Raw genomic sequence first — 25,546 nt, 5'->3', positions numbered from 1 at the left:
ACTCCCTTATAGAAGTACCGCCAGGGCCTTCGGGATACTCCCCTCTGTTATTGCTTACAGGAGCTTGGTACCCTAGAACATCTCACTTATTCTTGTCCTTGTACGACACGATATCGTCCTGTCTTTCTTAGCTCCCTGTACGCTCTACTTGGTTATGGACCTTTTCTTATCAGCACCATACTATCGCTGAAAAATACTACTGTTATCTATCATCTCCTACAGCTTTTCCTCCTCAACCACCTCGACCTCTGATTTGCGTCCTGTGGTCCCAGTAAAATACATCTACGCCATGCAACTAATCTAACCTCGTTGTAGCAAGCATATGTACCACCGTGGCTTGTTCAAGGGATTCCCAGGAACATTGAAAGGGAGGAACCATGTTTCCCCCACGAGAGAGAGAGAATTTCCTGTTAAAACTTTGAAAGCGTTCCTACTTTCTTCCATTATGTCTACATGACCTGCCCATCTGAATCTCCTAGACTTAATAACACTAACAGTGTGTCAGTGTTGTCAATTTTGGGGGAAAAAATCGCTAAATCTAGAGATTCGACTTCTAGATAGCGTAATTTTTTTTTTTTCCGATTGGCAACTTTCTTGGTGATTTTTAAATGATTACGAATCACTTACAAATCTAGCGACTTTTTGTGCTACCAATAATTTGTCCTGCGACGAAGCTTTGTTAATTCAAAGCAGTTATAATATCATTGTTTTCTTTTTATTTATTTAATCAGCACAAGTATCGACAAGGAACTCCGCTTTGTTTCCTATTACCCCTTGCCCCGTAATGAGGAACATTTCGAACCTTTAATGACCTTTAGTATGCAGACCTTCCTTTAACAGGCACAAATATAAGCATTATCAATTGGATGCCGGTTAGGTATAGAAGCGTTTTTTTGTTTTGTTTTGTTTGTTTGTTTTTCACTTTCGTGCATTTTTTGAATTTAATTTTAGTTTAATTGAAGTGAAATAGATCGTAAAGTAAGAAATATATATCGTAGTAAAACTAAAATTATTGTTAAAGTAGTCTAATCTAAATGTCATTGTTAGTAGCATATAATTCAATTGATTGCGTTTTTACTTGTACATTTACTTGCTCTGTATCTTACATAGCAGTATGACTTGAAATTAATTACAGATCTAGTGTAAGAAAGAGAGAAGTGGGAGGGAATTTTATGAACTATTTTTGGCGACTCTTCACCGAGAGTTGGAGTCTTCTCATATTCCATTTAGCAACTCTTTGTGTCAATTTTTTGGCAACATGCAGTGTTTGGTAAATGGTGTAAATTATGTAATTCCTCGCCATTCCCCATTCCCGTTCCTCTTGGGTCCGAACATTCGTCTCAGTATCTTGTTCTGAAACACTTTCAATCTGCATTGTTCCCTCAGACTAAGCGACCATGTTTCGCAACCACAAAGACATGATTATCGTTTTATATATTTTTTAAGCTTCAGATTCCTCGACAGAATTCACGACCACAAAAGATTTTGAACTGAATAATAACATAAACTGCCTGCTTTTGGTCATTTAATTTGTTCATGAATATGGTTTTGGTCTGTTAATACTGATCCTAGATATTTGAAAATATGCACCTTGTCGAAAGTATTTGATATTTCTAATGACGAGTTTATATGCCAAGTTTCATTTTTCTAACTTAAGAGGCTCCTGAAACACGCTAGTTTTGTTTAATCGAAGTGACATGACAAAAACACAGTTTGAGGTAGGTAATAACTATCTTCAAAGATTCATTTCAAAAGCTATAGGCCATTGTACAGTAAATGTATGTAAATATTGCAGTTACAGTAAATGAAATGAAATGAAATCTTTAAGTCCTACAGTTATGCTGGCTAGGCTAAAGGAGACGGTGATGATGAGAAATGAATGAAATGCTGGAATGAAGAAAGTGGGAGGAAATGGGAGAACCCCGAGAAAACCCAAGCACACGGTGTTTGTCCATCAGAAAGCTCACTTGGTGCGAGCTGGGATCGAACCACGGATCCCATGCACCAGAGGTGAACCCTCTACCAGTGAGCCACCGCTGGCCCTCCAGTTACAATAAAAGGCTACGATATGCATTAACACGATACGTATAATTCTGAACTAAAAATTGTGAGTATTGAATGTTAAATGGATTCAAGCTCTTTCCTCAAGTCACCTGTACAATATGAAATGATTAAATCAATTCGTCAAAATTGTTGGCCCATGAACTATAATCTCAGAAAAATATACTTTGTTTAAACTTACTAAGATCCTAACACATATGGACTAAGATGCAAGTTTCTGACTTACATTTGACTAGTCTCAGGATAGTCAGAAATATTGCGTTTTATTTCTGTTTTAAGCACAATAAATTTGATTTAAATCACAGATTTAAATATATATATATATATATATATATATATATATATATATATCATTCGCTTTAAATCGTGATTTAAATCACTTTCACTTAAACCAATCAATCCTACTTATCTTGGTTCTTTACCAGATTATTGCTGACATCTTGGTACAAACATGTAACTTATTTATCGCATGATACGTATTATATTTAAGTGGCAGAAAAATAAGTATGATGTAGACTGAACCACGTATAAAAATAATAGTGAAAAAAAAAAAATTCTTCTGTATAGGAACAGTCTCTAAAAATCATGTTAATTAGATATATGCCATTTTTTTTAAAATTCTTTTAAGCATGGTCCTCATAATGAATACAAAAGAGGAAAATTACTTTTTCTTTAATGCACTAAATGAACATATTGAAATCTTCGGTAATAAATATATCACCTCGCTTCCAAAGTGAATTGTACGACCACAGTAGATACAAGAATTTATATGGGATTGAACGCCCTTACCATAATAAAATATCATTATTTAATCTTTTGGGGGAAAGGGTTTACGGAAATAATACTACATCAGTTGATACTATGCATCCTAGTGTAGCACACAATGAGAAAGGTTTAGAGTTTCGCGTTTCAGAGTACAAAAATGGTTATTGTTCTTATATAAAGAGAGGAACAGCGCACCACAATACCTGTTCCAGCATATGTATTTTAATGTTGTAACTGATTCCTCCTTTCATTAATATATATGAAATTACAACCGCCAAAAAATGTTCTCAATATATGGACACTGAATTGTCCAAGCACAATAAGAGGTTGTGGTACAAGCCATGTGGTCTGAGTGGAGAGCACAGACTTCAGAAGTGAGAGGGTGTGTGGCTGTTCTGGGCAGCTCAGTGGTTAAGGCATCGGCACGGCATACCTAAGATACGAGGCTCGAGTCCTGGTTCAATCACTGACTTTTTCACTCTCTCTGTGTTATTGAATTAGCACCTACAGAGGATCTGATGTGTAAAATCATTCGGTTGTTTCTTCATTTCATTAACATATACGTAAAACTAATGGCCTATATGATATCTCTATAGCCTACAGAACCCGAAGTTTCAATATGAACAAAAACACCAGAGGTGCAAAAAGTGCAGCCAAGTTCGTCAGCCTCAAAAGGTGTTGAGATGAGGATGGATGAGCCAAGTTCTTTGGACACTGCATCTGAAAGGAACACTGGAACTTGGCGCGAGGTGTCTAACATATTCGAATACATTAAGATGTCTGTTCCTAGTTTCACGGCCGGGACATTTCAGCCCTAAGGCTAGTGGTGACCCCCAAATAAACCACGCTCACAAACACCATCCCTAAGGCTCGTTAACATCATTTACCATGACACTTCGTGGAGGAATATAAGTTTTCCTTATCTGGGTTTCGATATATTGTATATGTGCCTTAGCTAAGTTGATATTCCTAAGGTTGGTGGTGGTCCTAAACCCACCACCACTATCTCTAAGGTTCCTTAACATCATTTTCCTTGACACCTCGCGCCAAGTTCCAGTGTTCTTTTCAGATGCAGTGGCCAAGGAACTTGGCTCATCCATTCTCATCTCAACACTTTTTGAGGCTGACGAACTTGGCTGCACATTTTGCACCTCTGGTGTTTTTGTTCATATTTCACTTCTTTTTGTAGTTCACCATGTCAATGTCGTATGTTGGGATTCTCAATTGTGGCATATTGCTGGATTTAAATTTAAAATTGTACATTTTTAAAGGAGTCATAATGTGTCACATGCAACATTAGTTCCCAAGGGCTCTCCCACCGGGAATCGAACCCAAGACCCTGTAAAGAAAGGCGCACATGCTAGCCGCTAGCATAGCGGGGAGGATTTATTCTATTAGATATCTGTCAGAGTGTTATGTCCAAACGAGATTCTAATTCATTTACCCGAACTACAAAATCACGATCGCTAACATCTCATTTTTCATTACCTAACTACGAAGAGTATCAACAGGGCCCAAAATACTTGATCTGATCCTCGCTGGTACATCACTAGACATGGCTGGTGTTTCCATATACTTAATTTTTCTCTTCCATTCCACATTGCGAAATTACGGAGTTCAATACATAACGGAATCGTTCCCGATTTCTGATTGTAAGTTTTTTTTTTTTTTTTTTTTTCAATGAAAAATGTTCCATAGCAAATTCATTCTCAAGCCGTTATAGGGTACCTTCATGGAGAATTTCGCATCTTTATCTCATTAAGAAGTACCTAATGGCTATAGACAGTTTTTCGCCCATAAAAATTCCCATAGTACATTCCTTAAATTTGGAACCTTTTACTTACACAAATCATTACGTAAGGTAGGTACTATTATGCAAAGTTTCAATTCTCTATCTCATTTGGAAGCACCTAATCAATGATGAGTGAGTAAATGAACCGATCTCTGTTTGAGTAAGGACAGCTTTTCGCCCATAGAAAATTCCATAGCACATTACTTAACTTTCGGACATTTTTCATATTCAAGCCATTATAAGCTACCTTCGTAGACATTCACATCTTCATCTCATTGGGAAGTACCTAATGGCTGCGGACAATTTCTCGCCTATAAAAAATTTCCCGTAGCACATTCGTCACATTTCGGACTTTTTCCATGCTCAGGTCATTATAAAATACCTTTATGCAGAGTTTCACGTCTTATGTCATTGGAAAGTACGAAATCAAGTGATGAGTGAGTGAACCGGTTTCTGCTTGACTAAGGACAGTTTTCACTCATAAAATTTTTCCATAGCACTTCCTTAAATTTCGGACCTTTTCCATACTCAAGTCATTATAGGGTACCTTTATGCAAAGTTTCACGTCTCTATCTCATTGGGAAGTACCTAATCAACTTGATGAGTGAGTCAGTGAGCCTGAAAACTGCATATTTTAGGAGTCCAGTACTCGAATATGGTTGAAGGTATGAATGTGAGATTTGGCATATGAGTACATCTCTCGGATATCTCCTTAAATTCTAAATTTCATGTTTCTACCCTTAATAAAATCGTTTTTACAAAGCCTCGAAATCGGCGATTTTACCCAAAACTCTTGTTCGTGTATAATATGCTTACGGCAGTGCAGGCCAGTTTTCAATTTCTTCGCGGAATTTGGCTGCCATGCACTGCCGTGCATGTTGATACCACAATCCAAAACACTTTCAACTTATTTGTCTTTAGCCAACGGAATCCAGCAAATAAATTAATTAACGACCGAAGCTTCAGCAAAGTGTAAATAAATGAAATCTTTAAGTTTAACGTCCCACGGTTATGCCGGTTAGGCTAAAGGAGACGGTGATAATGAGAAATGAGTGAAATGGTGGAATGAAGAAAGTGGGAGGAAACGGGAGAACCCCGAGAAAACCCACGAGCACGGTGTTTGTCCACCACAAAGCCTACACGGCGCGAGCTGGGATCGAACCAAGGACCCCAAGCACCGGAGGTGAACGTCAGCAAAGTGTAATCAAAGAACACAGACATCATCTTTTTTTTTATTACACCGTGCGCGTAGGTTTTCTCAGAGTTCTCCCGTTTCCTCCCACTTTCATCATTCCACTATTTCACTCATTTCTCATCATCACCGTCTCCTTTAGCGTAGCCAGTATAAGTGTGGGACGTAAAACTTAAAGGTCTTTTTTTGTTAAGATTGTTTTAACAAGTATTATCTGCTTTTACATAATCTTTCTTTGGATTTTTAAATATTTTTTTTCTGAACACCGAAATGTACTTATTTTACATTTTTTTTTAAAAGTTTGATGACGGTAACGTGACAATGTTACATTATCGAAACAATTACGTAAGTGTTGTTAATACATTTAGTATTTTGGGTCAGTTCTGTTTTATTAACACACGTTGACTTCGCAAAGCTATTTATAAAAACAAATATTCAAAAAAAAAAAAAAAAAAATACAAAATGAAAACATCACAAACCAATACGATTAAAACAGAGTTGTAGTTGACAATTTCAACTGTCTTCATTTCAAATACATAAGCAAAGAAATTTAAGTTTCAAGCTATCTCAAAAATTCCACTAGAGCACTAGAACCACTAGAGCTCATCGTAAATTTATACAAGCAACGAACAACGCGAACAGATTATATGAAAAAAAAAAAAAAATTACAGGTTCATGTATCCTGGGAATGAATTTTTACTTTCCTGTCTTACTGGATAAATTACTACTGTCTCCTACAATCACTTGACTTTCTCACACACCAGCTTCTGGATTCTTTGCCACACACTCTTCTTCTGAAGTTGTTTCCCACCTGAGTGTAAAATCTTCATCTTCTTCACTTCCCTCCTGATTCATTTCTGGAGTTTTTAACGATATTCTATCGAAAGCACATTTTATACCTGATACATCCACTTCAGTTTCGTCTTCTAGTACCACATCAGAACAGCGTAATCCAATCTCAACTTTTTTTTCTTTCGAAGTATCAATATCAGAACTGATTTGTGAGTCCCACTCAATCGCCTTAGTGTAAGCTGACACAGCTCCTTCTCCTTCAGACGAACAAACTGCTACGTCACTGTCCGGTGATTTAAGACCTGGTTCACTGAATGTCACTAGTGGCGATTGTTCAACCTCATGTTTTGATTCAATAGTGTATTTTAACTGGTCTGCCAATTGCAAAGAGCTCGTTGAAGGATCATTGCATATTTTACAGCGTGAGAGTGCTTGATAGCAGAAACTGCCGATCTGGAACAAATATGAAACAGGATATTAAATGTAATGTAGTTTAAGACTAAATAATCACTAATAATAAAGATTAATACAATGGATTAAAAGAATCAATCTCATGATCTACATTACTCAGTACTATGATTAACTCTTTCGCTGCCACCTTGATTTCACCTAATGTGCCACTTTTTTTCTGCATTACTTCTCATACTATGATGTGCAATCGCTATAATAATATTCATCAGAAAATGATAGAGATACATCTCCATCATTCGAAGGTTCTTCTAGTAACGACAAAAATTCTTGGGCATCATGTAATTAAGCATTAGATGCTCGTTTACGTTGACAGGAACGTGAGCATAACGGCCAGTCTTCCGCCATCTTGGCAACAAACTAGCTATATCTAGCGGAAACCAAGCGCACTACAGAAAATGACCAGGCAAACACTGTGTGCCAGCACAGTATAAAAGCTATATATCTGCGTGCTACTCTACAGAGGAAGTCTACAATGAGAACTACCTCTTGACGCCAAATGGCGTCAATGGCACACAGCAACAGGTATGAATGACTCCATATGGTGTCAAGTGGCAGCGAACAAGTTAAGAAAACAATACAAAACTTGCATGCGGAAACTACCCCTCACTCACTGCAAAGAAAATTGGATTATAATGAACGTACACTCAAAGCACGAAATTTACATTATTTGGAAAAGTAACATCAATAAAAGTAATGCGTATGAATAATAATAATAATAATAATAATAATAATAATAATAATAATAATAATAATAAGAAGAAGAAGAAGAAGAAGAAGAAGACATGATGAGCTGAACTCTCAAGCTTCTCAGTGTGCAAAGCTGTAGAACGCAGTCTCAGTTGTTAAGCCGAGCCTCTCCCTGGCCACCAAATATATCGACCTTCATTTCCCTGGCGATGGGCTATTTGTCTATCAAATTTCGTTCAGATCCGTCCAGTGGTTATTGAGAAATAAAGTACCATATACTAGGGATGGCCAGAACCGGTTCCTGGTGGAACCAGTTTTCGGGTCTGAACGGATCCGGTTCTAGAAGATCCGGTTCCGGCACCGGTTTTTCGGATCCAGGTCTGGAACCGGTTCTTCGAATCCAGGTCTGGAACCAGTTCCGGAACCGGTTCTGAAAACCGGATCTCCGAAACTTTGTGATCATCCTTATCATAAACCCGAGCTGCTGGCAGGCTGTGAACAGTGTGCTAGATGAAATGGTGAAAGCGACAGGCAGGCGCCCAGGCGGCGACAGCTTGTCTCATTTGGCTAAATAAACTGGGTAACTGGCAAACTTATTGGCTAAACAGGCGAACTGGCCAACTCATTTGGATAAACACCCACTGCTTTACCAAAATTTTTTTCTGGGGGCACAAGCGGGTCTGGGCGGGGAAGAAACAAGCGCATGGTCCTCTTTGCATTTTTTTTCGGGTCTTTGGGGGCTTTCGGATCCAGGCCTGGAACCGAGTTTTCAGATCCAGATATGGAACCGGTTTTAAGATCCGGTTCTGGAACCGGGTTTTCGGATCCAGGTCTGGAACCGGTTTTTCGGACCCAGGTCCGGAACCGGTTATGAAAACCGGATCTCCGAGAACCGGTTCCTCGCGGAACTGGAACTTTGTGGACATCCCTACCATATACAAGGCGGGTCAAGCCAAGCTGAGCCTGTCCCTAGCCAAGCCCGGCCAATAAATATAGCATTTTTTTTCAATTTCCTTTAGCCATGGATTATCTGCCTACCAAATCTGATTCACATCCAGTCAGTAGTTATTGAGAAATACACGACGGGAAGAGATGAGTCAAACCTGTTCCGCAAAGTGATTTGCGCAACAAAATAAAAATGATGATGAAATATGACCAAAATCCGGTGAGTCGTTTATGACAAAGAAGTCTGAAAAGAAAGATAAACTACACCTTGTGAATTTTCTTCATAGGAATAATTTACATATCATTATAGACTTAATGAATTATTTACTTATGAAATATAAACAAGGTCGCTTGAATCGCTTTTGAGAAAATCGTCCGAGGAAAAAAAAAACCAAGAATCAACTATCCCTCGTAGATTTTTTCAGAACAAATTAGTTACATCATATTGTCAGAGTATTAATGAAATTTGAACAAAATCGCTTGAATTGTTTTTGAAAAAGTCATAAAAAAACTCATCCCCCAAGAGCAAACTACCTCTTCTCGAAGTTTCCCGCAGAAATGTGGTATACCACAGTACGGGATTGTTATTGACAAATTGATTTATGATATATAAACAAAATCGTTAGAGCTGTTTTTGAAAAATGAAATGAAATCTTTAGTTTTACGTCCCACGCTTATGCCGGTTAGGCTAAAGGAGACGGTGATGATGAGAAATGAATGAAATGGTGGAACGAAGAAAGATGGAGGAAACGGGAAAACCCCGAGAAAACCCACGAGCACGGTGTTCGTCCACCACAAAGTCCACACGGCACGAGCTGGGATCGAACCAGTGACCCCAAGCACCGGAGGTGAACGCTCTACCACTAAGCCACTGCGCCCCCTAAAGAGCTGTTTTTGAGAAATTCTCGTTTTTTATTTTATTTTCGCCATCCAGTAAATTATCCTTACTCTTAGAGGTAGGGAAAAAGTTTAAAAAACTGGAGAACCACGATTAAACCTGAAGTTTAAAATTTGGTTGAGATAAGTTGAACGGTATGGTCTAAAGGCGAGTATACATCAAGACGAACGGACGGACAATGTCGAAAAATCACTTTTTCGGTATCTATAGGCTATGAAACGTGTAAATCCGTTGAATTCTTGAATTCGATTTTCTCACTATCAATATACTTTCTTCCCTCTATTCGTCGCTCGAAAGAAAGTTTATTTCTTCAATAGAAGTGCAGTTTGTATATAAAGGATCCCGCCTTCTACGTGTGGTGACTAGTGCCATAAATAAGTCATCGTCCGCCGGAACTTGTGGAAAACACCCCCAATAAATAAATGGCCAACCAGAACCCTAATTTCAAACATTTGACAGCCGCTTGTCAACTCCACGTGGACACTTGGTTGCCACAGTTCCAAACGCTGTCCTTTCCAGTCAGTGATTAGAAGATTGCTGTTTAACATATATAGTTTTCTTATTTTATGTATATTATATTCGAGTGTAGCAAACTGTGGAGGCCGTGGGAGCAGAGGAATCTGTTCTTCACAGGTTATTCACATCACATATTAAAGAAAAATTATAGATTTGCATTATTTTCCTTTTTAAAGGAAATGCCTGTTCCCAAGATTATAAACATAACCAAGAATGTTCTGTCGCTTTTTCACCCACCACCTTCGAACATCGATATGTCACCTAAGACGTACCTGGAAGATCAAAAATAGTCCCCATCAGCATCGACGACTTTCTGCCAACGTTCTGGAAGGCCATGGATTCCATCGCGGTAGAACTTGGTGGGCCATGAAGCGAAGAAAAGTTTCAAGTGCATTTTGCACCTCTACTAGGGATCTGAACTAGCGTCTTCGAAGGTGATTGTCCAAAGAATGGACCAGGTGATAATCGAACGTTGCGATGTTCGGGGAGTATGGCGGATGCAATAGTGTTACCCATCCAGGGCCTAGAATGGTGTCCCCGGTCATTCTAGCACGTGGGGCTTAGCGTTATCCTCTAACAGGAGACCCCTTTGCGATTCACAAATGCTGAAGTTTGTTTTGAGTTTTTCTTGAACACGGCTCAACTGCTGACAGTACACAGTTGCATTGATGCTCTGACCATCTGGTAGCAGTTTCCGATGCATGATGTCGCGAGCAGTCCACCAAACACACAGAAAGACCTTCTTCTGGTGCAGTGCTGGTTTCGGCTGTTTTGGAACCGGTTCATGGGTTGCTAACCAATGAAGAGGGAGCTGTGGAGCTTCATACAGGACCAATTTCTTATCACATGTCAACACACTGTCCAGAATTGGCTCCTTCCTCAGACGAGACATCAAAGAAACACAAGTGTCTGCTCGCGTTGCCTCCTGGCCCGGAGTCAAATCATGTGGAACCAATCGACCAAACATGTAGTGCTTCCCAAGTTGATAGAGGTGTTGCCGAATGATTTCTCCACTCACACTGAATTGTAGTCCCAGTTCCTCACATGTCTGTCCATTGTTCGCCTCAATTGCTGCCTGAAGATCTTTATTTTGTACAGGTGTTGGTCTTCCGGGTGTTTCGAGGCCTCTTCGAGTGTTTCGTCACCACCATCCTTAAACCACCGCTGCACTGTCCGCGTAGCCACGACACCCTCATCAAAGGCCTGGCATATCTTCCGCTCCACTGCAGCGGCGTTTGACCCCAGTTTGAAGTCGTACAGCACACACGCCCTTATGACACTCTGTTGAGGTTCCATGTTCACTCTGTCCTTACGCAAGTTCACGGTGTAACTGAACTGCCACAACTACGTAGTATGTTGGATATACTCACACCAACAACTGTCCTTCGCCTTCAACTCACGGTGTGAGGGCTAATGGAATACATACCTGCACAAAAAGCAAAAGAACTTTCTTGGTTACCTTTATAACTTCCTTATTCTTACATTGCTTTACATCTGCTTCTCATTAGCCATAGTATTGGGACAGAGAATGAGGGATAGAGACACAGTGGGTGTTGAGACATTGCAACCCCGCAAATGCGGTCAAAAAATGGATGGAGGGAGGAAGAGATACTGTTGCCAAAATCCAGCATGGGAATTCAAAGAATTTTCTGAACTGCACTCCTATTGAAGAAATAAACTATGAAAAAAAAAGTGGCCCACGAAAGGATTAAATAAAATTTATACCACAACATTCTTTTTTTTTAACTGTTTGGCACTGCTTTAAATTTAAAGTACTAGTTATTCTTCACCCTATTTTATTATTATTATTATTATTATTATTCCTTCGTATTTGAACCTATTCAGGTAACTACTCAAGGAACTGAACTGACGAATGATTACAAATATTAATTTAAAATCCAGTACACGTTGGTGTATCATACATAGTATGTCGGAAAAGTCACGGAACTTTTTCTTTACAGATAACCACTAGCTTCATCTATTGAAGGAACATATCATTAAGAAGTTGGATATCTGCTCAACAAAAAGACACCACAATCATGAGACCCGATTACCGGAGTGTCAAATTGTAGCAAGAAACGTGAGTGTATCTGGTGTCACCTCGTCACAAAAACACAATGGAGCAAAAAGCCAATATTAACTTTTGTTTTAAGCTAGGTAAAACATTTACACAAACATTGGAAATAACGAAAAAAGTGTATGGTGATGAGTGCTTATCTCGTACGCGTGTGTTCAAGTGGTATATACGATTCCGGAACGGTCGCAAGTCCTTGGAAGACGACCCAAAGCCAGACAGACCGAAAAACGAAAATTGCGATGAGTTTGTGGAACAAGTGCATGAAATGATCGCCCACGATGCGAATTCAACTGAGATGGATGATGGAGGAATTAAATACGACGAAAGGCATGATTCGCGAAAGTTTGACAAAGAATTTACAGAAACGGAAAGTCTGTGATCGATTTGTTCCACACACCTTGACTTTTTGGCAAAAAAAAAACTGTGTATTTCCACATCCTCTGTTTTCGCCTAATTTATCACTGTGTGACTGTTTCCTATTCCCAAAATTAAAATTTGCCGTGAAAGTAACATTTTACGACAATGTTACGACAATGTCCAGTCTGCTGTAACGAGAGTCATTTAGGCGATTCCGAAAAAGGACATTAAAAACTCTATGCTAGCATTGGTTGAACGTGCCCAGCGGTGTGTTGATGCGGAAGGGATATATTTTGAAAAAAAAAAATACAGTTGGTAAAATCCCTAATTCTTTTTTCTTCTAATTTAAAAAGTTCCGTTATTTTTCCGACATACTGTGTATGCAAGAAATTTTGCAAGAAATTTCAATTTGCATTTCATCAGCAGCAATTTTTATTTCTCACAACATCTGCCCTTTCAATCGCACCCATTTTACACCAATCATATTTTGAGAATTTTACCGCTACAGACATGTTTACAATAACATTCATAAAGAAAATAAAAATCAACATTTTTATGGATAAGTGACAAAACACAGGAAGCTCAAATTGCTAAATGATTAAAACAATATTGCCACTCCACCTGAAAATTTGAAGTAACATACGCAATCTAGATTAAATTTCTTGTTATTTTGCCAAATTGAAATATATCCATTAAATTGTGACCATTTTTGTAAAGCTCAGGCATACTGAACTTCATCTGAACTTCCCTTCAGCTGACCAAAATGGCACAAATCACCGCACGATAACAATCTAATGATGGAATGACAATAATAATAATAATAATAATAATAATAATAATAATAATAATAATAATAATAATAATAATAATAATAATAATAATAATAATAATAATAATAATAATAATAATAATAATAATAAACGAACGCTCCAGTGCGTTGAACTCCACTTAAAATTTGCTTCTTTTACCAAATTAGTGTTAGCTTCTTAATAAGATATACCAACAAACTTAAAGAGGTGATTACTGTGGATGGTGGTCCTCAGCGTAAAGGAAACCACGCATACACAATTCAAAAGTACATATTTCGTCAATTTTCAATAGGTGTACAGGGTGTAATTCTCAGATATGATCTCAATAGAGTTTTCAGATATACCCTGATTTCAAGAAGGATCCGAAGTAGGCAGGAGGTAAGCCTTGACAACAATGGACATCCAATGCTTCGGAGGGAAGTCGGAAGTGTTAGGAACCGGCAGCTCCATGTTCTTTTGTGTTCGGAATAACGTGTGATGTGATGTATTTCGTCACGGTATATTTCACGTTTCCTTCACTTACAAACGTGAAAGAAAACATTTTACTTTCGTTTTCCCGAGTACGAGAGACCGTGCTGCTGACGATCGTTAACACTTCCGACATCGCGCCAAAGGATTAAATGTTCACTGGTACCAGGGCTTATCGACTGCCTACTTTGGACCAATCATAAGTCAAAGCATATCTCAAAATTCGGTTGATGGCATGTCTGGGAATTTCATCCTGCATGGAATACTCTGTACACCTATTGAACATTAATGAAATATGCATTTTTGGATTGCGTATGCAAGACTTCCTTTACGCTGATAACGACCACCATCCACAGTTTCTCGAATTCGAAATAGGGTCTATTGAAATTTGGCTTTTTCACGATTTTGGACAGCCCTAGCTCTGAAACTACGCACTTTTCCCCACAGATCCATATGAACATTTTCTCTTATTTTGATGTAAGGAATCATCTCTTACAGTTTGTCTGTATAGTTCATTAACACCCTGTATACAATATCCAAAAATGTAATGTGTAATGGTGAGTGCAAGGGATTCACCATACGGAATAATTCCCAAACATGCTCCAAACAGAATTCCCAGATATACACGGAATCAAAAGTGGGTCCAAAGTAAACGGAAAGTAAGACTTGATGACAGTGAATACGGAATGCGACGAGAGGAAGTCAGAAGTGTTAGAAACCGCTAGTTGCACGGTTCCTCGTCTTGAAAATAATGCATATTACGATGTATTTCTCATGACTTGGACGGCCCTAGCTCTAAAATCATGCACTTTTTTTCATACGACCACATGAAGTCTTCCTTCCTTTTTTCTGATGTAAGGAATCCCCTCAAAGTTTGTCAGTATAGTTTATTAACACTCTGTATACAGGATGAAAACTGATGTATTTGCGATTGGGTTATTTAGTATTAGAAGAGAGTTGGCAGGTCTTTACTATATTGGAGATACACCGATTTGATTAGTATCTGCACCTCCACAATTATGACAATAAGTAATGCAGTTTAACTTTTAAGAGGCCTATCCGGTAGCAATGGTGTGAACTGGCTTTCCGGGAGATGGCTCAAATTCAGCTCAAATGTACAGTCACGAACATTAATAAATGGAGGCTGAAGCCATTATTTCTTATGGCTCCAACCTCCATTTATTAATGTTCGTGACTGTACAAGAGACCACATACACATAGATTGTATATTCCAAAAGCAAATTGTCCTTAAATGGATAGAAAATAGTCAAAGAACACGAAACATTAATATCAATGGAAAATCAATGAAAAACAAATAATTCTTCCACTTATCTCAAAAACTAAAAGGAGATGGCTGAAATATAGAAGAGACCATGTAGATTCTATATTCTGAAAGCAAATTGTCCTAAAATGGATGGAACATAGTTACACACACACACACACACACACACAAAAAGAAAAAAAGAAACATGAACATTTAAGTCAATGGGAAATCAATGAAAAAATTAAGTCGTCCACATATCCCAAAAATTATAATAAGGAGATGGCTAATTGAAAGCTTATTGCAAAGACATAATAAAGAACTTAAAAACGATGTATAGCATGTAAGGTAAATACGGATAGTAAAATCAATAATAATGATAAAGTATATGCATCTTCTTTGAATTACCCAGAGAGCCCCACGCGGAGATTGTGTGCTTGAAATATTTCACATCTGGATTTGGAATCACCACACTCGATTTAGCACGCATCGTGACTTGTGACCTGTTCACGTGACAGTCTGATCCTTATGGCAAACAGGATAGGCCCTTTGCAGGTTACCAACCGAGAATTACAGTTATATAAATTTCTTGATTCACAGACATTTTTCAAACACTTACTACTCAAGCATCTAATTACGTTATAATACTTACCTGAATATTGGCATCGTGCTGTCCTGAAGAAAACAGTGCCAATGCGTACTGTAAGGGGGTTGGTCCTTTAGGATGAGCAAATATCACAGCAGCTTCCAATGTCTTATATAATTCAAGACGACACTTTACGTTTTTGTACGGGATGATTTGTGAATTCGAGCTTCTCTGAACGTCAATTACTAATGGCACTATAACCTCCTGAATCTCCTGTAATTGAATAGAATCAGCTAAAATATTTGTTCTAAATTTCAAGTACTTCTTTATTTTTTGAATCCATTTCTACTCTACACTGACACTTGCTGTAACGGAATTATATGAATATTATTTTTGGATCAAAAGATGCAATAGATTTCAAGCAAAAATTTTCTTGTAGTATTCTATTTCATACTTAACTCAGTATGATATGTTTATTCCGTAAAAATATATGAAAACTCGATTTGGGGTCCGTTCAAAATTTTTGTGGCACCTGATCCAAAACCTCCAATATATTTCAAGCAAAAGTTTTCTTGTACGTCTTGTATGTGGAGAACTAGATATAGTGCAGCCAAACTCAAACTGTCACTTAACTCAGTATCATGTACTTATTTCGTTAAAAAGAAAGAAAAAAAAATACGGAACGTTCAAAAATTTTGTGGCTCGTGATAAAATATATATATTTCAATCAAAAATTTTCTTGTAGGCCTTATATCTGGAGAACTACATACACTGCAGCCAAACTCAAACTATCACGTACCTCAGTATGATGAGCTCATTCCATAAAAGATACGAAAACTCGGTTTAGGAGCCGTTGAAAACTTTTGTGGACCCTGATCCAAAAACTCCAATATATTTCAGGCAAAAATTTTCTTGTACGCCTTGTATCTGGAGAACTAGATATAGTGCAGCCAAAACCAAACTATCACTGAACTCAGTAAAATGTACTTATTCCGTAAATACGAAAACTCGATTTCGGGGCCGTTCAAAAATATTATGACCCCTTATCCAAAAACTACTTATTGGTCAAGATCGCAATGTTGTGATTTTTTTTTCCTGATCATTCCTACAATTATTGTAATACCAATAAAGAAGTTTTGTATATAAATGAATAGACAAAACGATTATTTTAAGGAAGAATTACATACAGTGATAAAAGTGAAAGTATCTGTAAGACAAATGTTCCTACGAATACTACTTTCACACCTTAAAAGTGAATGAACATAGTTCAAACCTTAATGGTTAAGATTTCTTTTAGTGGTTTTTGAATATAGGACCTAAAACAACATAACGTTTCAGTAATTTTTTTCAGTTTGCAGTAGGAGTGTTTGCATCCATGGCCCCAGCGCGGACCGGAATATTGAATATTACAGAATTTTAATAGGGATACAATAGCACTGAATGTTTTTTTTTTCCATAATGGATGTATTTGTTGTAACCCTTTAACGCGCAATTTTTCCAGTCAGACTGATTTTTTTTTTTTTTTTTTTTTTTTTTTTTTTAATTTGGAGTGGTTTGAATACTGAAATTGACTACTGACAATACTGAAATTCGCTTACGAATGGCGCGCGAGCGCAATGTGATATGAGCTGTGAGCGCCACATGTACGCTCAGTCAGTTTTGTGTGGACTAGCGTATTGTGCAGTTGGCGCGAAGAAATATTACTCACAACAGAGCAGGTGTTTTATTGTCGAGCACTTTTTTTGCTCATACGATGTGGGACAGCGTCTCACTGCAGGAAATGAGCGCGCATGTCTAGTGTATTTCTGTGTAATATTATCTATGGCATATGAATATGAAATTTCATCAGCAACATATGATTCAGTGATGAAAGCCATGTGTACCTTGATCGCAACATCAATCGACAGTTGATTACTGATCCATTCTTGCATGATTTCCGCGATTTTTGTCTGGCAAGACTGTCATTACAACAACAATGAATGCAGCAAGACGAAGCTACTGCCCATACTACAAATGAGTCATTTGCCCTTCTCCCACAAGACTGGACATCGCTTGGTTTCCCGTGGAACGGATTTTCTACATTTTTCCCACTCCCCTTACCTCACGGCTCCAGATGCCTACATATGGGGTATGCTGAAGGAAACAATTTTCCGAACAGATAACTCCCTACCAGTATATCGGAGTTAAGAGAGAAGATTCGATCATTTGTTTTGTCGTTCCAGCAACCCGTGTTCACTAGCATGCTCGTCGATCTACAGAACCGCTATGAAGAATGTATGCAACGTAATGGTCAACATTTTGAACACATGATGTACAGGCGCGATTCCTCTTAAATTTACAATATGAGTTGAGTAACATTCAGCTAACATCCCATTGACAACATTTTATATGTTTCATTATTTTGTATAACAAATAAATAAATGTCAATAATGTGATTTCTGAGCTCCTTCGTGGCTAACCGGTTAGCGTACGCGCCTTTGGCGTGGGAGGCTCGGGTTCGATTCCCGGCGGGAGCTCATGCGGTTCGGATTCCACGTTAATCAGTAGGTCCACGTCTCATATAGCCTCGCTGCTGAACGGGACGCTAAACTAAAATCAACTCAACTCAACAATGGGATTTCTGTACTGTTTGTTTTGCCGCGTACTGAACTTTTTTCAAGGAAATTTGAAATGAAATGAAGTCTTTCAGTTTAACGTCCCACGGTTATGCCCTTTAGGCTTAGGGAGACGATGATTAAGGCAAGTGAATGCTGGAAAAAAATTGGCAGAATGAGAAGGTGGGAGGAAATGGGAGTACCTCAAGAAAACCCATTGACATGTTGTCCACCACAAACTTATTTGGCTGGGGATTGAACCACGGACCCGACGCATCAGAGTTAAGAGCTCTACCACTGAGCCATTCGTGCCCCCCCTTCCTTTCAAAGAAATTTCATCCGAGGAAAGTAGATAGAATATCTGAATTCACTCTTTTCCTAACAATGGAAATTCAAAGTTTTAATATATTTACCTGATGGAGCTGAGGTTTTAGAAAAACTCCGCTGGCCATTAGCAAAGACTGCGTAGCACGCAAGGCTTCACAACATGTGGTTCTGTTTGCATTCCTATTGACTTTCTCGACACTTCCTTCTGTTTTGCTACTTTCGTTTTCTCTGTCTCTTTCCTAGAAAATAAAAATAGTACATTCGCACTGATTAACAACCAGATTTTAACACCTTAGATAAACAAAACTATGAATATTAAAGTAATTTCTTACCAACATTTTAAACGTTTAACTTACCATTTATTTTTCATAAGTCAGTAAAAATTAAACTATTTTTTTGTTTTAAGACTTCACGACGAGAGTTACACATTTCTCTCCAACCTGACAGTTTTAGAGAGAATAACCTCAAAACCTTAGAGAGGAAAAATTCAACTTTTCAAAATTATTTTTTTTATTGATAAAGTTTTAATGGTTTTTGTCGTCTTCGTTCAAAAGGGTCTTTGCAGCCACAGCTTCCTATTTTCAGCAGTCTTTTTCACTTTATAGGAAGTACGTCCCATCTCATTGATCATATTTTTAGGGTAATGTTCTCGGTCGTCCTCTCGTCTTCTTCCCTAATATCTTCCCTTCGAAAATGTTTTGAAGATAATGAAAACAAAAAGCATCATGTCTAAGTAAATGATCAATGAGTTTTGCTTTTCGTATTTCTATTGCTTTAACCCCTTAAGAGGGTGGACCGCTTATAAGCGTCACGGCCGATATAACGTTTATTGGGTAAACCGCTTTTAAGCGATTTTGAAGCTTGTTTTCCTATTTTCTCATAGTGTAGACTGCTTATCGGCATCAAGTTGGCTGAAAACAACCTGCCACTTATTGACAACATTCCTACTTGTTTACTAGATGGAAAATTATCCAACATTCCTACTTATTTACTAGATGGAAAGTTACCCAACATTCCTACTTGTTTACTAGATGGAAAGTTAACCAACACGTGATAAACGTACGATTGAAAATTCCCCGCTTAAGGGCTTAATTAGTTGTCTTTTCTCATTCACTTCTTGCAGTACCATCTTACTGCACTTCTTTTCGGTCCAGCTAGTTCTGGTGATTCTTCTCCCAAACTACATTTCTGCTACCTCAAGCTGGACTTTCTCCTGTTCAGCTAACATCCAGATTTCGCATCCCTATGTCAAAACACTCCACACAATGTTTTTTATAAATTTCTTCTTCCCATGGTCTTGTCAATGGATGTTATTACCTATTATAATTTTCAAGGTTATGCCCAAAAATGCCAGTTATAGTGCTCTAAAAATAAATCATTTTAAAATATATTCATTTTATACAGACTCGAAAATAACCTTTAAAGTGAGTACTTTACATGAACTTACCGTTGAAAACTCAAAAACCGTGCAGGAAAATACACATTTGATATCATTTCAACGCTTGAACTGTAGCGAACATGCAGCCGGAATGGACTAAATTATACGTTTATTTTAAAACAATTTTGTTATTAAGAAATTAGTATTTCTTGTTTGAAACAGTAAACATCCGGACAGCGTTGTGATTTTACAATAGACAGCTATTCTAGGAAAACAATGAACCTAAATTCAGAAATAAGCACATGGATGTCACACAAAAACATACTTTCACCAGCTTAAAATTAAATATCCAACTGAGTAAACAAGGATGCTCATCCATATAAAAACTAAGTTTTAGAAAGTTTACTCGTCCATTTCATGTCCATTCATTGAAGAGTGTATGCCGCCTACTCTGTGCCGTGCATCCCTCAAGAGGACCCGGCGCCTAACTCTGGTGATGTAGCCGTCAGCACCCGGAGTCCAAGTAGCTGAACCGGCAATCGTCCAAGTCTCAGAAGACGTCAAGTACTAAACGACCTCCAAGGGAGACTTCCAGCCTTACAAGTCCAGAACCATATAGGGAGACAACAAGAACAGCCGTCGGCGAGAGCGAACAAAGGACCACAACGTCCCGTGCTGAGCAGCGTTGAGACTGCACGAAAAGACCTCCGGCGGGTTCGATCCAAGGACTACTACAGTCGACTCCAAGCTTACCAAAAAAAAAAATAGTAGTGCGTCGTTAACATTCAGTTAAAGTGACATCAAGCCTCTAGTGCCTGTGGACATCAACGAGCAGTACACGTGAGTAAGCAACACCATATTTTAAATGTTCTCAAAGAGGTTTATTTGAGGAAAAAGGAAGCTAATATTCTATTTAACACACATAGCCTTGCATTGGCATGTTCATAATTTAATAGTCTCATTTGGTTAGCCTTCAGCTAACGAGACAACCGATCGAAAACCGAGACCCTTCAGGTCAAAGCGTTGATCGGCATTTCGAAATTCTATTGATCCCCTTTATTAAATTGATAACCCCGGATCTTTCATAAATTTCACTCCATTAATTCATCGTCATCATATTTTTATAATAAAAGACAAAATCCAATTTCTTGTGTTTTATTCAAGTTACCCGCATCATCCTGATGCGTAGTTTATGACTTAAGTAAATATTTAAATTAAATAAGTTAGTCTCTTGTGTGACAATAGAATTACCACGTTGCAGAGATCTGTTATACAACATAAGCCACTTTAAAATCCCGAGAATGTTACTTTTCTCACTACCGCTGACAATACTCTCACATTCCGATTCACTGTACTCTAGAGGTCTACATCAATAAAATGAAAATTCTTCTAAACAATCAACAAAAATAAACCAGGAAATACAGCTAGCAATAAGCTGTTAATCATCTATATTGCGCTCTTAATGTTCCGCTTAAGTAACACTCAGTTTGTTACGAAAGCGAACATTATCAGTGTACCGTCTTTAAGATACAAACAGAACGTGCAACTTCATGATTTAAACAAAATTTACAGACTATTTCAAGATGCCCGTATATTCTCGGGATTTTAATAAGAACTAGAAACCTGAGATAATTTGGGATTCTAAGTTAAGTGGTTAATACAAATGCAACTGTCGATGTAACATTGCAGATAAGCTGTACCGTCCCATGATGATAAGCTGCGTTCATCTTTACCTTGTTCTAATGGAATATTTCGGTGGAAGTACACATGTTTAAATTCTTTGAAAAATGCAGGATCAATCTCTTCCTTACACCATATTCCCCACAGGTAGGAATTCGATAAAGTTCAGAGAGTGAAAAACTGCTACTGGGTCAGTAGTCAACTCCCTGAATTTTAGTGTTTTAGTTTATTATTTCTCGTAAACATGTGATTATATATTAGATGGTTTCATTAAGGCTTCCCATTCATACTGTACATTGCAATACCTCTTTTCATTTTTCTATGAACTTTTCACAGATCACCCTTAATAATCAAGTTGCGTCTCTTGAACCCTTACCTCTCCTGAACACGAACTGTCACTCGTCAACTTTTTCATTTGCTTTTCCATACAACATTCTGTTCAGAATTCGAAGCAAAATTTTTGCTGCATGAGATATGAGACTAATAGTGTTATAATCCTCACATCTCTCTGGGTTCGATTTCTTTGCCATCGATATCATGGTCGTCTTCAGGAAGTCTTCTGGCCACTGTTCTGTTTCATATATTGCATTGCACAGTCGGAACAATTCTTTCTTGCCCTTGTTTCCAAAATTTCTAATGAATTCGATTGGTATCTTATCTATTCCGGTTGCTTTTCCATTCCTAATCTCGGATAAAGCTTTTCCAAACTCACCCTGAAGAATACTAAACCCACTATGATCCTCGCCTATTTCATTTTCCTCTTCAACATCTAAGCCATATGGTCCATCCCTACTCTCATATAAATTCCCAACATTTTCCTTCCATCTTCCTCAGACTTCACATCTCTCGCCGACTACTATTCCATTATTATTTTCTACTGCCATCATAACACCCTCTTATTTCCCTTGAAGTTAAATAGATTTCACCTCCTTGTACATTTCCTCATATTTCCCAATTCTTTCTAATTCTTCTATGTCCTCGCATTTTCTTTTGTAAAACTCTTCTCTTGCTCTGTACGTTTCACTTCGCAACCCCCTGTACAGCTTTCTGCCCTCTTACGTATCAACCTGCTTCCACGTCTTCCTTTCCTTCATTTTCTGCAATATCTGTTCTGTAATCCATGGTTTCTTAGCCATTTTGTGATTGAGGTAATCTATTAGTTCTTCTGCAATCTGCTGTATACAAAGTTTAATACGCTCTCACCGTCTGTTACTACCCACACCTACCCTCTCTCGTTTGAGTATTTTTCTTCGAATTTCTCAACGAAAAGATTTCTTACTTCCTCGTTTTTCAGTTTTTCAGTATTCAACATCTTGTTGCTTAGTTTTCTTCTGTCTACATTTTTCAGTTGAATAACCACTTCGGCCAGTACAAGGTTATGACCACAGAAAATGTCAGGCCCGGGAAGGATCTTCACGTCTTTCAAGCTATTTCGATACCTGTCCTGAATCATAACATAGTCTATCTCATATCTTCCGCCGTCTATTGGGGACTTCCATGTACATTCATGTCCAAAATTATTGTCGCATGTCTATAAATATGTTGTTGTAGGAATACAATTTAATAACGAATTTGACCGGTATTTCTTATAATGTTGGTATGTGTATAATCGGCAAAGACATGTATGTGGCAAATTTCATGTCAAAAGAGTAGTAAATAAGAACAATAAAACGAAAGTAAAATTTTCTCGTCCATTTAGCAACATTTTATTTTACTCATTCTAATTTTCGTATTTATAATTCTTTTCTATGAAATTTACCACAAATATACATTTTCCGATTATACACATAGTGTCAGTATTAAAAGTACCCTGCAAAATCATTATCAAATTATATTCTTACACAAGAAGACAGTTATAGATATGCGACAATCATTTTGGACATGAGTGTACATCATCTCTTGACTCCAGACTTGACTTTGCATGGAAAATAATTAGTAGCTGCATTAAAAATGCCTATTACGATCTACAATAGTTTTAATTTCAAACAATATTTTCTGCAATTTGGCCAACTGTTTAAGTTGGTCACTTTCAAATGGAACCAATCGTGGCCAACATAAGGATTCACTGTACTACAGCATGTTCTGAAAGTTACACAACCTTATCGAGAATCTCGTGAATTGTTTTTATTTCATTATAAATGCTCAAATAACTGAGCAGAAATGGGTTATACATTGCAACAGCCTATATTCATTCTGACAGAGTACATCTGCATCAGCGGTTATGCTTCCATCCAGAGAGCATACACAGGGAAGTACGGAACATATGTTCCAAACAAATCCTCTATTAAGCGGCTGTACGACAAGTTTCAGGAGAAAGATACTGTAGTGGAGGCACCAATAAGCGGTCGACAAGGTTGTTAACAGAAGAACAAGTATAGTGATATTTCTTATGAACTAATTTTTAAAACATTTGTTTTATTTTGTGCAATGGGCTTGGAGAGGTGCATTTTGTTTCCATTTCTGGATTTTCTTTCATTTTAGGTTACAATGGACTCTCTATTCGCGTTTAAACCTCAGCCGGGGAAACCGGTATAAATTAATCTCATAGACTTTGCTTTATACGTCATAATAATGTTCCAGCCAGTGAGAGTACATGTGCAGACGAAATGAATAAAAATTTGTACGAAATGAGGTTTCGAGATTACTTTTTACGCCTGGGTTCTAGACCCGTGGAGAGTGCTTCATCGGAGAAGCGGGAAGAGCAACAGGTAATTGCAGAAGATGGTAACGAAAGAAACGGATCTGCATAAATTGTAATCAATTATTTAGTTGTGAATATTTTTTCATATACTTTTTTCCTAACCTGTTCCAAATAAGTATGTAGCATAAAATTATTAAGGAATTAAATACGAAAGTTCGATCATGTCTGTATTTGATTCAATAATTTCCTCGTTGTTTGTTACGTGCGTAGTTCGCCTATATTAGATTTCTTTATATTATGTCCTCTACAGTGAACTCATATTGTTGAAGTTATTGCTTTCAATATAATTATTAATATTGTTATTTATGCTGTTGTTTGTGGTAAGATTGAAATAAAACTTAGTTTTGTTCGAATCACATCATAATTTGCATTAAACAGCGTTTTTGTGAAGATAGTTTTGTATGCATTCAGGTTCCCATTAGTGAAGCTATCAATGCACAGGTACTGGAAGGATTCCAAGTTCGATTCCTGAGCTTGGTTATCACGTTGGTTTCTTCTCCCCCTCCGCAGTAATCATAATGACAGTTGATCGATATGCGAGATCTATAAAAATAAATCTGACGACTTTCAAACAAATCCACGCTCTCCATTGGCAGTGCACACAAAGCCTTCCTCAATGTTTGAGATTCTACCCTTATAAGGTTAGAGCGGTCGAGCAATTGCTGCCTGAATAAATGGATGTTCGAAAAAACTATTGCCGTTGGTTTATGAAATCTGTAACCAGAAAGGGAGAAACTCGATGAATGGTTCCGGACTGATAAGGCACGGTTCCAGCTGGATAGGTATATTAATGCCCCAAATTTTGAAGTATGGACCAATGACAACCCATATGCGCTAAAGGAGTTACCTCTGCACTCTCAATAAATTGGTTCATAGTGTACACTTGTGTGAAGAACAAAACGGCAGTCACTTCAAGCATTTAACGTAGAAAATGTACAAAATAATAGTAAGAAATGTTCTTCCTTAAGGTTGCGTAACTTTCTGAATACTCTTTATTAAACTGTATATAACTAACTAACTCTATGGCTTATAGAACCGGAAGGTTCAATGCCGCGTTAACAAAAGCTCTCCATTGACTTATCTTTAGTCAATTGCATCCAGTTTCTACTTTGTATTTCTACTTCTGCGAGATCCATCTTAATACTGTCCTCCCATCTGCGCCTACGTCTTAATAATGGTCGTTTTCCGA

The 25,546-nt window shown here is 37.7% G+C and overlaps 1 protein-coding gene across 2 annotated transcripts in view; it reads right to left on the bottom strand.

The window, feature by feature from the left end:
* Window positions 1–6,167: 6,167 nt before the first annotated feature.
* The window catches only part of LOC145674451 (proline-, glutamic acid- and leucine-rich protein 1-like), a 94,211-nt gene continuing 74,832 nt past the window's right edge, over window positions 6,168–25,546 (bottom strand). For both annotated transcript variants that reach the window (XM_081744520.1, XM_081744519.1), the window contains 3 exons: window positions 18,685–18,837; window positions 15,744–15,950; window positions 6,168–7,055 (listed from right to left, as the gene is read on the bottom strand). In XM_081744520.1, the coding sequence (XP_081600646.1) occupies window positions 6,564–7,055; window positions 15,744–15,950; window positions 18,685–18,837 (852 nt within the window). In that variant the 3' untranslated portion in view covers window positions 6,168–6,563. The remainder of the gene's footprint in view (window positions 7,056–15,743; window positions 15,951–18,684; window positions 18,838–25,546) is intronic.

This window comes from Thermobia domestica, chromosome 17, assembly GCF_964235325.1.
Source record: "Thermobia domestica chromosome 17, izTheDome1.hap1.1, whole genome shotgun sequence".
Classification (NCBI taxonomy): domain Eukaryota; kingdom Metazoa; phylum Arthropoda; class Insecta; order Zygentoma; family Lepismatidae; genus Thermobia; species Thermobia domestica.
The sequence above is the reverse complement of the archived record's forward strand: the minus strand, read 5'-3'. Positions and strand labels throughout refer to the sequence as shown.